The 16,897-nt window shown below is 37.1% G+C and overlaps 1 protein-coding gene and 1 long non-coding RNA gene across 2 annotated transcripts in view; one reads left to right on the top strand and one right to left on the bottom strand.

Moving 5' to 3' along the window:
• The window catches only part of PDCL2 (phosducin like 2), a 29,534-nt gene extending 18,960 nt beyond the window's left edge, over positions 1–10,574 (top strand). Inside the window, exons 4-6 of the mRNA XM_072775089.1 lie at positions 901–1,044; positions 7,185–7,393; positions 10,386–10,574. Of these exons, the coding sequence (XP_072631190.1) occupies positions 901–1,044; positions 7,185–7,393; positions 10,386–10,543 (511 nt within the window). The 3' untranslated portion in view covers positions 10,544–10,574. The remainder of the gene's footprint in view (positions 1–900; positions 1,045–7,184; positions 7,394–10,385) is intronic.
• On the bottom strand, positions 175–16,474 carry LOC140604094 (uncharacterized). The gene is made up of 3 exons (XR_012007132.1): positions 15,474–16,474; positions 2,357–2,668; positions 175–377 (listed from the first exon to the last, which is right to left on the bottom strand). It is a non-coding gene; the product is annotated as an uncharacterized lncRNA (long non-coding RNA).
• Positions 16,475–16,897: the final 423 nt, after the last annotated feature.

Below are 16,897 nucleotides of genomic sequence, written 5' to 3'. Positions count from 1 at the left end.
TAAGAAAGCAAGTGTATCAGAAACCATTTGAATTTGCTTCATGAATCCAAGCATTCGACAACTAAAAGCATGCAAATTCTGAGTTGTTTAACAAAATTTCAATGTTCTCTATGGATAAATAACGAAGTAACATTTATTAAATGCTCAAGGTGTGCTAGGCACCATCCAAAGAAATCTACATGTATTATCTCATTTAATCCCCAACAATCCTATGCAAGTAGGTATTAATATCATTCCCATTTGCACTTGGGGAACTGAAGCTTAGAGAAATTAAATACTTGCCTGCGATCATGCTGCTCGTAAGTGGGTGTTGGCATTTAAACACAGTTTAGTCTGACCTTAGAGTAATCACTCTTCTCACTCTACCACTTCTCTTCCTGCAATAAATTTATAACAAGTAATTACATATATTTGCAAAGGCTTTGGACTGAAGGTCAGCTCAGCATGATAGTTAAGAGCATGCAAAAAGGATAATAATAGTACTAACTTCATAAAGTTAAATTAGTTAATATAATGCACTTCCAGTGCTTGGCAACATAGTAAGCACTCAATAGATATTAGCTATTATTATTACTTCCTTAGTAAGTTTTTAACCTGTGTATGAGAATTTGTTGGCTCAATGTCTAAATAAACTCCCTATAGCTATGATTAAGACCTAGTCTTAAATAAAAATAAATTTAAAAGTCAATAGTTAACTCTTTATTCTTTGTAATACCTGTAACACAAATGCCTTTTATCAAAAGAGAAATTGGCATTATAAGACTATTAATAGTTATTGTCATTCTTGAAAGTGTTTGATATGTACTAGCATTACCTTCATTGCCCTAAATTGTTACTATAAATTGGAATGATCTGAAGACTATGACAATTTTCTTTTTTTCATTTCATTTTTTTAATTAGAGAAAAGCGGTTACAGGAATGGAAAGCTCTTAGGAAAAAACAAAAATTTGGGGAATTAAGAGAAATATCTGGAAATCAGTATGTGAATGAAGTCACAAACGCAGAAAAAGATGTATCAGTTGTAATTCATTTATACAGATCAAGGTAATTACCATAGTATTTTTGTAAAATGTTAATATACTAATGTTTTAAGATACTTATGTCTGGTTTTGAGATTTTACAAGCATATAACAAAGACTATTGAAGAAAAGGACATATTATGTATACAACATATATATATATCAAATATATATCAAGATATATATATCAAAAAACAGAAATCAACCAAGTAAATTTGAAGATCTAATTGGCTTTATCCAGTGATTAATGAATCAGGCAGCATTCTATTTGGCAGGTAGAGGGGAGCTCCAAGGAGTTGTACAAAATGGGAGGTTTTTATACCAAGGAGGATGAGACAGGAAGTCATTAGTAAAAGAAAAGAAAGGATTATTTCAGGCAAGGTCACCTTCTTTTAGGGGGAATGACAGGGGTGGGTGGGGGGGTGTTTCTTATTAGATGGATCCTATCACCTCATCTTCCTCTGGGGAATGGAGAGCCCATGTGACAGATTACCTTATTTGGAACTAACCAGAAAATTCCAGATTGACTGGCTGGCTCAGTCAGAAGAGCATTCAACTCTTGATCTCAGGGTTGTGAGTTTGAGCCCCATGTTGAATATAGAGATTACTTAAATAAATAAATAAACTTTAAAAAGAAAATTGAAAAATAACACTCTTTGGCAGTTAATTTTTTTTAACTTACAAAAAAATTTCAAACATACAGAAAAGTAGAAAGAATAATAAAAATGAACACTCTAAATGCCAGCCAGGTAGTTTCAACAATGAACATTTTGCCATTTTTATGTTTTGGGTTTTTTTTTTTTTTAAGATTTATTTATTTATTTGGAAGAGAGAGAACACAAAAGGAGAGGGAGAGGAAGAGGGAGAAGCAGACTTCCCACTGAGCAGAGAGCCTGACAGGGGGCTCCATCCCAGGACCCTGGGATCATGACCTAAGCCAAAGGCAGATGCTTAACTGACTGAGCCACCCAGGGGCTCCATGTTATGTTTTCATTTGTAGATACATAAATGTGTATATATTTGCAGAATCATTTCAAAGTAAATTACACACAGCATAAAGCTCTATAAAGTAAGTACTTTGGCCCACATCTTCAAAATATAAGGGTATTTTTTATATAACCACAATACTGTTTCCTCACCTAACAAAATTAGTAATAATTCCAAACTTAATAATTGGTGAAGGAGCCAGTCAAGGGTCACGCAGTGCATTTGGATATATCATGTCTCTTAAGTCTCTTTTAAGAGAACAATTCCCTGGTACTCTCCTATGCTCCCCAAACAGTTAATTTATAGTGCCTACTTGTACTAAGTATAACCCAAATGTCCCCAGGCCTTACCTGCCTGGTATATGACAATTGGGTTGAGTGGACATTCCCCCAAGTCCAAGCCCCAGAGACACTGCAAGCTCCCACAGTTTCACAAATCTCTCTAGCATTAGGTCCCAGCTACGCTGCCCGGGCTCTAAGCCAGTCCAGGAACAAAGGCCATCCCGGGGGCCCTCATCGTCTTCATCTCATTCTCTGAAGAAAAAATGTCTTCTCTCTCCAGGTGCTCACAGAAACTCTGTACAGAGCAATTTATGCAAATTAGAGCCCTGCTGTTTACCAGCTCATCAATTCCTCACACAAAGTTTGAGAGGACACCATGTCCTGTAAAAGAAGACATTACTGTTATTGTTACTAAAATGCTTGGTAATTATTTTTTGAGTAGCTTAAAGCCTTAAAAAGAATTGCTTCCCATTTTTCCTTTACCACTTATCTGGTGAAACCAATCTGTAAATGCTGCTGATTTGGTTTCTCACAAAGAAGTATGAGAGACACGTTTACAATAATGGAATCCGTGTGTGAGAAATGTTATGTACTAAAGTGGTTCACTGAATATCTTCTCTGGGACTCAGTATGATTAGCAGAATAAATGTTGGATCTGAGTGCCCTACCAGAGCATAAAATTACTTACTTTAATTCTAGAAGAATTATTAGATTTGACAAATAATTTTCAAAAATTCATGAGAGAGATTGAATGTGTTATAGTTTCAGCCAGGCTTTTTCATTTCCTTTGATGGACTCAAGGAATAAATATCTTTTTAAATAATATTTTAAGTATTTGTGACCTTCTCAGAAGATATTTTGAGAGGCAACCAATCTAAGATAATTATATGCAATAATCATTTTCTTGACATTAGGAAAATGTATTCATGTATTGGTATAAAACGCCCATTTGTGGGTTTTTTTTTAAGATTTTATTTATTTATTCATGAGAGACACACACACACACACACAGAGGCAGAGACACAGGCAGAGGGAGAAGCAGGCTCCATGCAGGGAGCCCAATGTGGGACTCGATCCTGGGTCTCCAGGATTATGCCCTGGGCTGCAGGCGATGCTAAACTGCTGAGCCACTCGGGCTGCCTTAAAACACCCAGTTGAAGAAAACTAATCTGTAATCAAATTTGTAAAACGGAAAATAATTATTTGTGTGACAATGGTCCTTAGAAAAGCCTAGTTTTTAATAATGGGTTGACTCATAACTTTTCATATTGCAAAATGGAGTATAACTATTAAACACATTTGGTTTTGTTTTTTTTTAATTTTTATTTATTTATGATAGTCACAGAGAGAGAGAGAGAGGCAGAGACACAGGCAGAGGGAGAAGCAGGCTCCATGCCTCCCACCGGGAGCCCGATGTGGGATTCGATCCCGGGTCTCCAGGATTGCGCCCTGGGCCAAAGGCAGGCGCTAAACCGCTGCACCACCCAGGGATCCCTGTTAAACACATTTGTATGTTTAGCTGCCTTCTATAAATGTATAGGAATACGTTTTAAAAGATTTTGTTTATTTATCTGAGAGAAAGAGAGAGAAAGAGCCCAAGCAGTGGGAAATGGAGAGGGAGAAGCAGACTTCCCACTGTGCAGAAAGCCTGATGCGGAGCTCCATCCCAGGACCCTGGGATCATGACCTGAGCCACAGGCAGACACTTAACTGACTGAGCCAGATGCTCCAAGAGTCTGTTCTTGAACTAGGTTCCTCTGTTCTGTAATTTTAATGTCTTTTTGCCATTAAAATTCTAGAACTGGGCTGACTCTTTATCCAAGTGAAGGCTCAGCTTGCCGAGTGTCCCCTAGGGGGATCTAATCATCCTGGGCCAGTGAACTTAGTGGCTGAGCTTCAGGTCAGCCTTGATTCTGATTTTATTCAATCTTACCCCTGGGCCCAAATTCCAATTTTGGCTTCTACATCATTCTTATGCCAAATGCATATTTTGAACCTCGAATACCATAACTAGGCCCTTATCTCATGTTCGATGTCAGAGGTCTCCCTTACAGTTTACAGTTCTTCTGGGGGTATATTCTGGCCCCTGAGCCCCTTACTAAATGTGTTCCCTTACCGCTTGCTGTCAAAATTGTTTTCAGGCAAACTATCTTCTCCCTGCACATAATCTGTTACACCACACTCTCTTAACTCTACACTTTTCACTATCACCACCAATGTCCACCTACCTGCCATTCACCCCATCTACCCCATAAGTGTCTGTCATTACCACTGATCTAGCTCTCCTTCTGACAGTAATGATGCAATTCCATTAAATTAGGTATTAGTGGATTCATTTTACCTATTTGAGGAAAACTGAAACTTACAAAGGCAATTTACATTGTTGCTTTGTGTGGAAAATTGATATTTATGTTAGGTGGCTCATGCTTTTCTAATATTACAATAGGTCACCCACTAAAATAAAACAGACTCTAGATTTGTAGCAGGTTGTAGTTATCAAAATAAATGGCATTCTATATTTTGAAATGTAAGTTAAACGTATAATGCATTTAATTAGTTTTTCTTAGTTTCTTCCACCATAAATTGATATATAACATCATCTAGTATTAAGAGGATTTCTGAAGATTTTGTAGATGGTGGAGATACAAAGCCATCACTATAGCAGAGAGAGACCCTCTCTGCTATAGATTAAACATAACAATACAGTGTTTTAGGTGCTAGAGTTGAATTTTATATAGTCCTGAAGAAGGGGTAGTACGTTTTATCCTTGGAGGAAGGAAGTCTGGAACTTTCTACAGAGTATGTAATTCCTGGTCTTGGCCTCAAAAAATAAGATTCCCCAAAGAGGAAGTAGACAGGATGAGGTGGGATGTGTTAGAGTGTACAGCTTAAAGAAAGATTACAGAAATAAGACAGCATCTTGCTTTAAGTAATGTGGTAGCAGACAAAGAGACCACAGAGAACCTTGAAAGCTACACAGAGGAGCCCAGACTTTATCCCAAAGACTGTGAAAAGCCACTTAGGGAGGGACTTTAAGCTTGAGAGCAGGGCAGTTGTTACATGGTGAGATTTTCATGCTGAGCTCCCTTTGTCAGCAAGGGTCAAGGATGAATTTGGGAAACTAAGACTGGAAACAGGTCATTTAGGACAATCTGATGGAGCTCAGTTGAGAAAGGAAAGGAGTAAGATAATGGAGAAAAAGAGGAGAGGTTAGTTAGGTATGAGATAAGGAAGTAGGAGCAACATGATTTGATTACCGATTAGATGTAGAGAAAAGGGAGATTTCTGGCCTCTGTGCCAAACTAAGAAAATACAGAAGAAATGTATAATATATACATATATACTTTTTTTTCTTTAAGGGAGGTGGGGACATGAAGTTCATCAGTGTTTTTTTGTTTTGTTTTGTTTTGTTTTTTTAGTTCATCAGTGTTTATATCAGAATGGATAAGATGGCACAGTGAAATGTGTCCAGTATAAGAGAGTCCAGGACACAATCACAAAGAACATCCACATTTGAGTCATAGACAGAAGAAGGAAGTCAAAGAAGTAAAAAGGAAATTAATAGAAAGTGTTATCACAGCAGCTCTTCTTGCCCACGGGTCCTGTCCCCGTGCTTTAATAAAACCACCTTTTTTTTTTTTTCCCCTGGGGAAAAAAGTGTTATCACAAAAGCCAATAAAAGGGAAAACCTTTCAAGAAAGGAAGTGAACAGAACATAGAGATTATTATTTTCCTTTCTTTTGGGGCTATGAACAAGAGAGAGTGGTTATTTGAAGGAGACATAGAGTTGTAAGTAACTCTTAAAAATTTAGTAACTTAAGTATATTTATAGAAAGTGGAGGAAACAAGAGGGAGAGCAAAATAACAAGCAGAGAAAGGTCCCATGGGAAATGTGTATGGGATAAAGTAAAGGATTGGCTCTGAAACAGTTTGATAAGGCTGTGAATGAGTGAGAGAGAAAAGGGACTAATTGAAGAGTGGGTATATTGGGAGTCAAATGATAGCAGGAAGAATTGCAGGTTCTGGTCACACTTCCAATCAATTTTTTAAAAATTTATTAATCTCTCTACCCAACATGAGGTTTGAATTCATGATCCCAAGATCAAGAGTCGCATGTTCTTCCAACTGAGCCAACCAGGTGCCCCTTAAAGATCTGATAGCGAATAGTTCTAGATAATGGGAAATAGGATGCTTCATGGAGTGGGATGTCAAAGAAAAGTGTGGATGAGGTCAAGAAATTCAAGGAAATTTGAGATTAAAAAAAAGAAAGAAATTTGAGATAAGACACTTTGGATGTCATAATCTCATGTAAAAATAAGCCCAAGGTGGTGAAAAGAGTTGGAATCCTTTGTTTCAACTCAGAACTACTAAGGATTCCCTAGAAGTGTCCTGTCTTGTTTTGTTTTCCCTTAGTCCTGTAAACTAGGAACTAACTTGATTAAATTGATGCTAAGTCAGATGTGGTTAGCCTTAGTTATGCATCAAATTCCCATGGTAGCAAGCTTCACTCCCAGGCTATAATTGTGTTTACAATAAATATGGTAGGGCTCTGCAGTTTATCATTACTAAAAGTAAAAAGAGAAGATAAGAGTTTATATGCTGTTATATTAAAAGAATATCCAAAGAGGTGAACCTGGGTGGCTTAGTCGGTTAAGTACTGACTCTTGGTTTCTACCCAGGTCTTGGTCTCATGGGTCCTGGGATAGGGCTCTGTGCTCAGCTGGGAGTTGGCTTGAAGATGCTCTTTCTCTGCCCCTCCCCCCACTTAGCCCCCCCCCATTAATTAATTAAAAAAAGAATATCTAAAGATGTATTTTTGTCATGTAGATATTTCACTTAGTTCATTAGAGAGAAGTAGTGTGTTTTTAAAGATGTTGTGTACTGTTTCTCTTTTTAGCATCCCAATGTGTTTGTTGGTTAACCAGCATCTTAGTCTCCTAGCAAGAAAGTTTCCGGAAACTAAGTTTGTTAAAGCCATCGTGAACAGCTGTATTCAACACTACCATGACAATTGTCTACCAACAATTTTTGTTTATAAAAACGGTCAGATAGAAGGCAAATTCATTGGAATTATAGAATGTGGAGGGATAAATCTCAAGCTAGAAGGTAATAATACTATTTTAAAAATGTTTATTAAACAGGTGAAAACTTCCAAAAATTTACAAATATCGTGAAAGTTTATCTCCATAAAACATAAGGTATTTTCCCTCCCTTCTAATCTCTTCTTGTAGGCCTCCCGATTAATTTTCCTATAGTAATATGCTTCTTACAACATCTACTTGCTTAAATCCTTAAATGTTCCTTGTGGTCAAATAAGTTAAAAATACAGAATCTTCTGCTTAAGAATTTCAGCCTACCGATCCAACTGTATTACTGCAGAGACATCTTACTCATTTGTGCCTTTATTCTTGGTCTCATACTCATGCCCTGGACCCTAAATACCCTACCATTCTTTATTGTTCCTCCATATCCTGTTCCTTTGTGGTTCTCCTAGGTTTCCATTTCTCTAATTACGTGACTTTGGACCAATTCATAATCTTCCTCTTCTCTCCTAAATTTCTGTAGCATATTTTCTCTATAAAATTTATTTTTCACTTATCCACATACTATCTGATTTTATCAGTTAATTAATTCCCTTTATTTTCTTTTTCACAGTATGTAGCACAGCACTTTATAATTTTAATTTCTTTAGTAATTTTTATTTCCTGACCTCCTTCCAAGGCCATATCTAGTCATTTCTTGGAACTGCTTTAATCTATATTATTAAAATCTTTTTCTCACACCATGTTAAAGCCATTGAGCCTCATCCTTTTAATTAAACAAATTAATACGCAAGAGTACAAATAATAATATAGCAAACATTTATGTAATCGATTACTGTCGAAAATAACAAATGTGAACATTTCTTCATGTTTGCTTGAGCTATTTGTTTGTTGTTCAAATAAACATTACAGATATAGTTAAAGTTACCTATATTTTCTTCCTAGTCCCATTCCCCTTCCTATCTCTCAGCAGGCAATCATGATCATGAATATTGTGTTATCTGGTCCATGTTTTTTGTGGGTTTTTTGGGTATTTTTGGTATAAACAATTTTTTAAATTGTTGTAAAATACACATAACATGAAATTTACCATCTTAATCATTTAAAAATATATAATACAGTATTATTAACCATAGTTAACATGCTGTACATTACATACTCAGGACTTATTTGGCCATTTTTAAGTATACAGTTCAGCAGCATTAAGTAAATTCACACTGTTGTGCAGCCATCATCACTATCCATCTCTAGAACTCTTTCATCTTACATAACTGCACTCTATATCTACTGAACAATAGCTCCCTATTCCCTTCTCCTCCTCTGGTCTTGGTAACTACCATTCTACTTTCTGACTCCATGAATTGACTACTTTCAATATCTCATATGAATGAATCATACAGTATTTGTCCTTTTGTGACTGGCTTATTTCATTTGGCATAATGTCCTCAAGGTTCATTCATTTTATGGCATTTGTCGGAATCTCCTTCCTTTTTAAGGCTGAATAATATTCCATTTTATGTTTAGGCCATATTTTGTGTATCCATTCATCTGTCCATGGACACTTGGGTTGCTTCTACCTTTTGGCTTTTGTGAATCATGATGCTATGAACATAGATGTACAAATAATCTGTTCTAGTCCCAGTTTTCAATTCTTTTGGGCATATATTTGGAAGTAGAATTGCTGGATCATATAGTAATTCTATTTTAAGTTTTTGAGAGACAGCATTCTGTTTTGCATAGTAGCTGCCCCATTTTATGCTTCCATCAACAGTGCACAGGAATTCCAATTTCTCCACATCCTCATCAATATTTGTTTTCTGTGTATATATGCGTGTGTGTTGTAGTAACAATCCTAATGTATGTGAGGTATTTTCCCCACTGATTTTTAATGTTTCCTAATGTCATTTTTCATGGTTCCAAAACTGCTTCAATTTATTTTTGAAATTTCTATTGTCTATCCCTGAATCAATGTTTATTCCTATAGCTTTATTAACAAGCTAGTAGTCTTCAGTAGGGCAAATCTTTTCCAACATTTCACATAAATGTTGGAATTAGTCGACTTATATGAAAAATCCAGTTATTAGTCATTTTTATAGAGGAATTGTTGGAGACTTGATATGCAATAACAGTGGATGTTCCTATCCATGAATGAGCTGTATCTCATCATTTAACTTGGTCTTTTATGTATTTTGTGATTTTCCTCATAGATGTATAGATTACATTTTTTTAAAAGATGTTATTTGTTTCTTCATGAGAGACACACAGAGAGCAGAGACATGGGCAGAGGGAGAAGCAGGCTCCATGCAGGGAACCCCATGTAGGCCTCGATCCAGGATTCCCGGATCACACCCTGAGTTGAAGGCAGACACCCAACCTCTAAGCCACCCAGGCATCCCTATAGATTACATTTTGTAACATATTTTATAATTTTCCTCAAACGTGTGTTTTGTAATTTGCCTCATAAATGTTCTGTTCATCTATACTACACTTAGGAATAAATTTAACAAAATGATGAATTTGTAGGGATTGGAATATTTCGTTATCAGTTCAATTGGAATTTTGATTATCAGTTCAATTCTTTTGGTTTCTCCCTCGGGCATATTTTGGTGATTTATATGTTTGTTAAAATTTTCCCATTAAAGTTTTCAAATGTCTCAGCATAAGTTTTTCATAGTCTCATAGCCATATTAGAATCTACCTTGGCTATGCTCCATTTAAGTTGTTTATATGAATTGATTTCTTTCCTTTTGTGATTTTTTTTAAATTTTTTCCTTTTGTGATCTTTTTTGCCTGAGGTATATCTATTAGTTTCTTCAAAGAACAACCTTTTGATTTTATTGGTCACCTAAACTGATTTTGTTTTCCTACTTTTGCTAAATCTTTTCTTCATTATATTTCTCTTTCAGCTTTTCCTGGATTTACTTTATTTTTTTTCTAGCTGCTTCATTTGAACTTTTAAGACACTTATTTTCAGTCAATTTAAAATAAACATTTTAGCCATAATTTCTCCCTTTAAGTATAACTTTGCTGTATCCAATGTGTATTTTGTATTGCAGAACTTGAGTGGAAACTAGCAGAAGTTGGAGCAATACAGACTGATTTAGAAGAAAACCCCAAAAAAAGCATTGTAGATGTGATGGTATCTTCAATTAGAAACACTTCTATTTATGATGACACTAATAGTTCAAACAGTGATAATGATGATACCAAATAGAAATATTTAATAAATAGCTTCAAAGTATTTATATACTGAATGTTTTGTCATTCTTTATAATAATCAGAGATCAGAAAATTTTTAGATTTTCGTTTTTATATTAGAAGTATAGTTATACATCATTTCAAAAACTTTCAGGTATTTCAGAATATTTATTGCCTCCAACAAAGCCAGAATTTGTATTGAGCCCTTAATATTTTTCTGTGGTTTATCCTTTTTTGACTCATGTTGGATAAAAGCACAAAATATTACAAGTCCTCTGTGTTGCTTACTCCCAAAGAGGCCTATGAATGAAAATAATGAAAGATGACCATGAAATTTCACTTCAGTTACATCAATAGATATTTTTATTATCATTATTTTTTAAGTAGGCTCTACACCCAACATGGGGTTTGAACTCATGATCCTGAGATTGAGTCACATGCTCTACTGACTGAGCCACCCCTATATCGATAGATTTTTTTTTAAATTATTATTTTTTATTATTTTTTATTTCACTCAAGGCCCCTATTATTTAGGGGCCTTGAGTGAAAATACTTAAATTTATGACCATGCTTTTTTTTTTTTAATCTCTTGTTACAAAAAAGATTAACCACTCATTAGAAAAACGCAATTTAAGGATTCTGAAAAGTACATAGGAAACATCTGTACTCATTGTTTTTAATAGTTCTGTTATAAAGCAGAAAATTACTAAGTACTCTCACTGATGACTATAGAATCAGAAGTGTATGACATGTAGTTTCGAAATTAGGAGAAGTGAGACAAATATATTATAAGGCTTCCCCATGTTTTAATACTAATCACAGAAGACATCATCATGAAAAAGTATACAATATTAGGACACTGCAGAAGACCTACAGGCTGTTTTATCTTAGCTTAGTAATGAGCAGCACTCTTAAAGATGGTAAATCCAGCATGAAATAGTTCAGTAACAGGTTTTATTCTTCTACTTTGTTTGTATATACATGATGACTCATTATCATTCGGATTGTGGATATTCACTGATTTGTGAGAATCCATACTAAGTTTAAATGATTAAATTACAACAGTAAATTGGCGAGAATTGAGACATTTGACGTGGAGTCAAGAAAAGACTGCTGTTCTTGTCGGGGGTTGGATGGGGGAATAGGAATCAGAGGCTTTGGACAACGAGGAAGTGGGAGGCAGGTTAAATACAGATTTGAATATGGTAACAGGTAAGGTAAAAATCAAATGATCTAACTTGGCAAAGGATTAGGAAGATGTCTTCTGAGATGGCTAAGGGCTTTTGAAAACCTACATCTTAAAAAAAAAAAAAAAAAAAAAAAAACCTACATCTTGGGATGAAAGGATGGAAAATCGAGTTGCACAGATTTTTTTTAAATAGCATTATGCATACATAAGAGAAATAATAATCTATACCGGTTCAACTCCTGAAATTCTCTTTAACAAATGGATGGACATGTTTCTAGCTACAATAAAAGTTGTGGAAATGAAAAGCCATATTATAAAGTTAAAATATAACTTTAATACCATGTAATGTACATAAGTAACATTATTGCATCTCCAGTTAAAACCAAATGCAAAAAGTTCCAAGTGTAATCTTTTTTTAAAGTAAATACATATTTGTCTATTTTTCAAGTTAAAATTAACAGAGGAAGTATTAATAGTATTAATAGTAAGCTACCTGAATGAAAAGATATGTATTTCCCTTCTAACTCTTAACTCAGATCCACCAGGTGGCAGTAAGTTTTTATTCACAAGAACAGTTAACGAAGACTAATATTTATAAAAATCACAAAATTATAGCATATCATAATTAGGCTGGTTGTGATTCCAGTTGGTCTTTTTCAAATTATGTGTCCATGCGGACTTCCCCCCAATACACATTATTCTGGCAAGTTTGTGCCTGCCATTGCAGGTCAGTTCTACTTCCATATGCTATTTCATTTATACATTCTCACTTATAGTGAGAGTAGGGTATAAATACTTGTCAGAATGCTGAGAAATTAATATTTGTTTTCTGTTTTATTGAGTGATTTTTATTTAATGGGATATGTTTAAAATTCTTTTTTTTGAAGTTGCCAATATTCAATTGTTTTTGACCTACAAAAAAGGGATGATTTCATATATCTCAACCTAATATTTTTCTCTATTCCTTGCTGCCAACCATGCAATTCCCTTCCCTGCTTGACAGTGCCTTATTTGTCAAAGCGTAGTCCTGGAATTTGCAGCATTCCCAGAGGCTAGTTAGAAATCAGAATCTCAAGACCCATCCCAGACTAACTGAATTGGAATTTTTGTTTTAATGAGATCCTTAGGTGATTGAGCAGCACTTGGTATCAAACCCCTTAAATACATCTTCAGTGCATTCTTTAACTTTTCCTCTACATTCTTGGTTATTAAGAGTGATCATATTTCACTATTTGATTTCAGGTTGTCTCCCTTTTGTACTTTAAAACACACTACTAAGGCTAATGCTTGACAGGATTATAATCTGCTGCCTGCATTCATCATCTAGGATATAAAGATAATCCTAAAAATCTTCTTTTTAGCATGTTTTACCTTTTATCTCATGTATTCATTCATCCATTCATTCACCTCAGGCACTGAAACACATACTGCAAATTCAGTGGTGGACAAAACATAGTTCTTGCCTCTTGGAGTTTACCACATGCTGGTGAGGATGTTAGTTAATAAATAAGAAAACAAATATCAAACAAATATACATGTAACTTAAACGTGGTATTATGGAGGAAACAGTGGGCAAAATAGTAACCGTGAGTCCCAGGGGGTGGGGATGTAGCTGAGAGGTAGGAGAAACCTTTACTTAAAAATGAGGTAGGTAGAATTTTGAGACATGAGGACTGAGGAGACAGCCATGAGAAAAGGTAGGAGGGTGATCCAGGAAGGACACCTTTGGTATGTGCCAAAGCCAGAGAACAGAGATAGATTAGCAAGGAACTGAGGCAAGTTTCTATGTGGGAGTGTTATGGGAAAAGGAGAAAATGGAGAACATGAGGTGGGAGAGGTAGCAAGGGCTAGATCAAACAGGGGATAATGATTGTGATTAGGAATTTGCATGAAATGGGAAGCAAAGGTTTTCAAGTAGGAACATGATTTCATTCATATTTCCAAAAGAATATTCATGCTGCTCTTTATTTTTTTTTATTTTTTATTTTTTTATTTTTTTTTCATGCTGCTCTTTAAAGAATAGATTGAAAGGGCATTTGAGATACCCAAGAGGAGACAATTGGACATATGTGTATGGAGCCCAAAGGAGAGGTGTAGGCTGGAGTACAAATTTTGAAGTTGTTTCAACCATTCCTAGGGGCCCAACAACAAATTGTAAACATCTAAAACCACCATCCTTACTACTCAACCTTTATGTAGCACTTTATAAGTTACATTTGATCATCCTAATTCTGAGATTCCTCTATCTTTACAGATAAGTGCTCTGAAGCTCGGAAAATTAACTTGTTCAGCGTCTCTTAGTTTAGTATTACTCAGGATTTAAGCCCAGACCTTTGACTCCAAAGTCCGTAATACCACTCATATTATTGTACTTCCCTCTATTTTAAAGGTTCTAGAAACAGTATTAGTAATTAGCTAAACCATGGAGATTTCTAATAACAAAAAATCCCCACAAACTGTCCTTATATTCCCTATTACACATATCTTAGATTTCCTATGTTCCAATTCACTTTAAACTATAGTAGTGAAACTAGTAATGCCAATGAATGGCTGGATGAGAGAGGTATTATGAAAGGACAGACAGGACTTTGTAACTGATGGGACCCAAGAACTAAGGGAAGAATTTGAGCAAGAGACGTTAAGTATTACACAAAAGGAGATATCATTAATAATAACCAACACTTAGGGGTGCCTGGCTGGCTGAGTGGTTGGAGCATGTGACTCGATCTCAGAGTCATAAGTTGGAGCCCCATATTGGGTGTGGAACCTACTTAAAAAAAAATACTAGTCAAGAGAGATCTCTTATGTACCAGGTATTATTACACACACACATACATAACTACAACTATATATCTATATAGATCTGTATCTCTATATCTCAATTATCCCACGAGACAGGTTTTCTATTATCCTCATTTTATAGATGAGAAAACTGAAGAACAGGGAAATAACTTGCTCAAAGTCATGCAGATATTAAGTGGTGGGATTTTAAACAGGCAGTTTAGTTTCTGACTTTGTACACTTAACTCAGCTGTATTGTCTCTATCAAGATATCAACTAGGGGAATCAGTTGGAAATAAAACAGTATAGTGTATGAGGAGGAATTAACAGAATATTTAAATCATATATATAAATTGTGTTTAGGCTGGAGCCCTAAATCTGTGAAACTATGAGGCAAAATGTTTTAGGGAAAAGAATTGGGAAGTTGGAAGAGTTATTAGAAACATCTGATAGGGGGATCCCTGGGTGGCACAACGGTTTAGCGCCTGCCTTTGGCCCAGGGCGCGATCCTGGAGACCCGGGATCGAATCCCACGTCAGGCTCTCGGTGCATGGAGCCTGCTTCTCCTTCTGCCTGTGTCTCTGCCTCTCTCTTTCTCTCTGTGACTATCATAAATAAATAAAAATAAAAAAAATTAAAAAAAAAAGAAACATCTGATAGCTTTCTTAGAACAGATAAAATGTGAACTGAATTGTGGGAAATGTTCAAGAAGTGGCTGAGCAGAAAAACAGAGGATTATCAACAGGTCTTGGTAAATGATTAAATACAGAAAGAGAGAGGAAGGAGTCAAAGATGAACATGAGTTGATAGTAGCAACTAAGAGGACAATGGAACCATTAAAAGGGGCAAAGGTATTTTTGAAGATATGAACTCTAGATGATGTAGAACTGAGGAGGATCACTTTCTCTAGAAAAGATTATAAACATCCGTGTCATAAGGTGAAGCACTCAAACCCTCTGGTTTGGCTGCAACCTACCTTACTGGTATTAACTTTGCTTCCTCTCCTGCTACCAGCATCCCTTAGGATTCAGGATAGCAAGTGACAGAAAACTTCTCACTAGTTTAAGCAATAAAACACAAATATGAAAGAACTAATTTAACTGAAATTTCCAGTTATTTAGTCCACATTGAATTCTGGGCATCAAACGTATTCCCAGGCCGCATCTCCATCTTTCAATCTGCTTTTTTTCCATGTTGTCTTCTTTCTCAGAATAATCCCTAAGTGGAAGGATGGCTTCAGGCCTTCATTTTCCCAGATTTAAGTCCATTGGCAGAGAGCACCCTTCCTGGTAACCCCAGCCTAAGGCAGAGGATTAACTCAAATATGCTGTCCCTGTGGAGTCCTACCTACCCCAGCCCCGCGGACTGAGTGAATAGTTCCCCAAAGGAAATGATCAGAATTAAGGAATGAACGCTGAACAGACGAAAATATCTACTAAAATTCCCTTCTGCTATATAATGGAGTAGGTCAATAAATCCTTCTTTTCCCACTCTTGACAAGAAAAATGCTCAGATGAGGGATGAGGGCTAAGTTCCTTAATTACGATGTTTTCTCCTCTGGGCATACAGCGAGAATTTCAAATGCTTACTGGGGTGAATGTTACCTTGAAAGGCGCAGTTTATAGCTGAAAGGGTTGTGTACTTTTTTTCTGAAACAAGAAAAGTGGCTTCTATGCCAAATCCAAAGGACGTTCACTTAAAACATGAGAACGGCTAGAAACGAGGACTGCGCAGACGTCTTTTCCAATCATCTACAGCTACCGAGACGTGCTTTCCCACGTGGACCGAGTGTGTGTTTAAGTATCAAGGGAAGTAATTTCCCCTAAGGTAGGTAGGAAGTATTCTCACGTTTTTCTAGAAAGGGAAGCCTTGCAAATCTGGTCCCTGGCGTCCGCCCATGCTTCCTCCCCCACCCTTCGCCGGGCGGTCACCAGGCCTCCACCACCAGGCGCGGAGCCCCGGGGGACACACGCTGACCTCCCGACCCCCCGACCCCCCGCCACCCCGCGCCCCGGCCCCGGGGCCACATCCGCTGTCCGCAGGCCCGCGCACCCGTGGGGCGACCCGCGCCGCGCCCGGGATGCGCATCCACCTTCGCCAACCAGCTCTCCCCGCCCCGAGAGAGCAAACACGGGGGATGCCGCCGGGGAATGAGGGGGGGGAAGTCCCCCGCCAGCCAACACCCGGGGGAAAAAAATAAAATCTCCCCTGGTGCGCTGGCTACAAGAAGCCCTCCCGCCGCCGCCGCGCTCCCCGCAGGCCAAGCCGCCCGGACCCAAGGCCGCCCCCCGCCCGCCTCCCCCTCCGCCCGGCCCGGCCCCGCCCCGCCCCCCCGGCTTTCCAGTACTGAGCGCGAGGAAGTGGGCGCCGGGGAGCTCCCGGTTTCCCTCCGCCGACGGC

The sequence above is a fragment of the Canis lupus genome, chromosome 14 (assembly GCF_048164855.1).
Source record: "Canis lupus baileyi chromosome 14, mCanLup2.hap1, whole genome shotgun sequence".
Lineage (NCBI taxonomy): Eukaryota > Metazoa > Chordata > Mammalia > Carnivora > Canidae > Canis > Canis lupus.
Note: the sequence above shows the minus strand (reverse complement) of the source record. Positions and strands in the feature narration are given on the sequence as shown.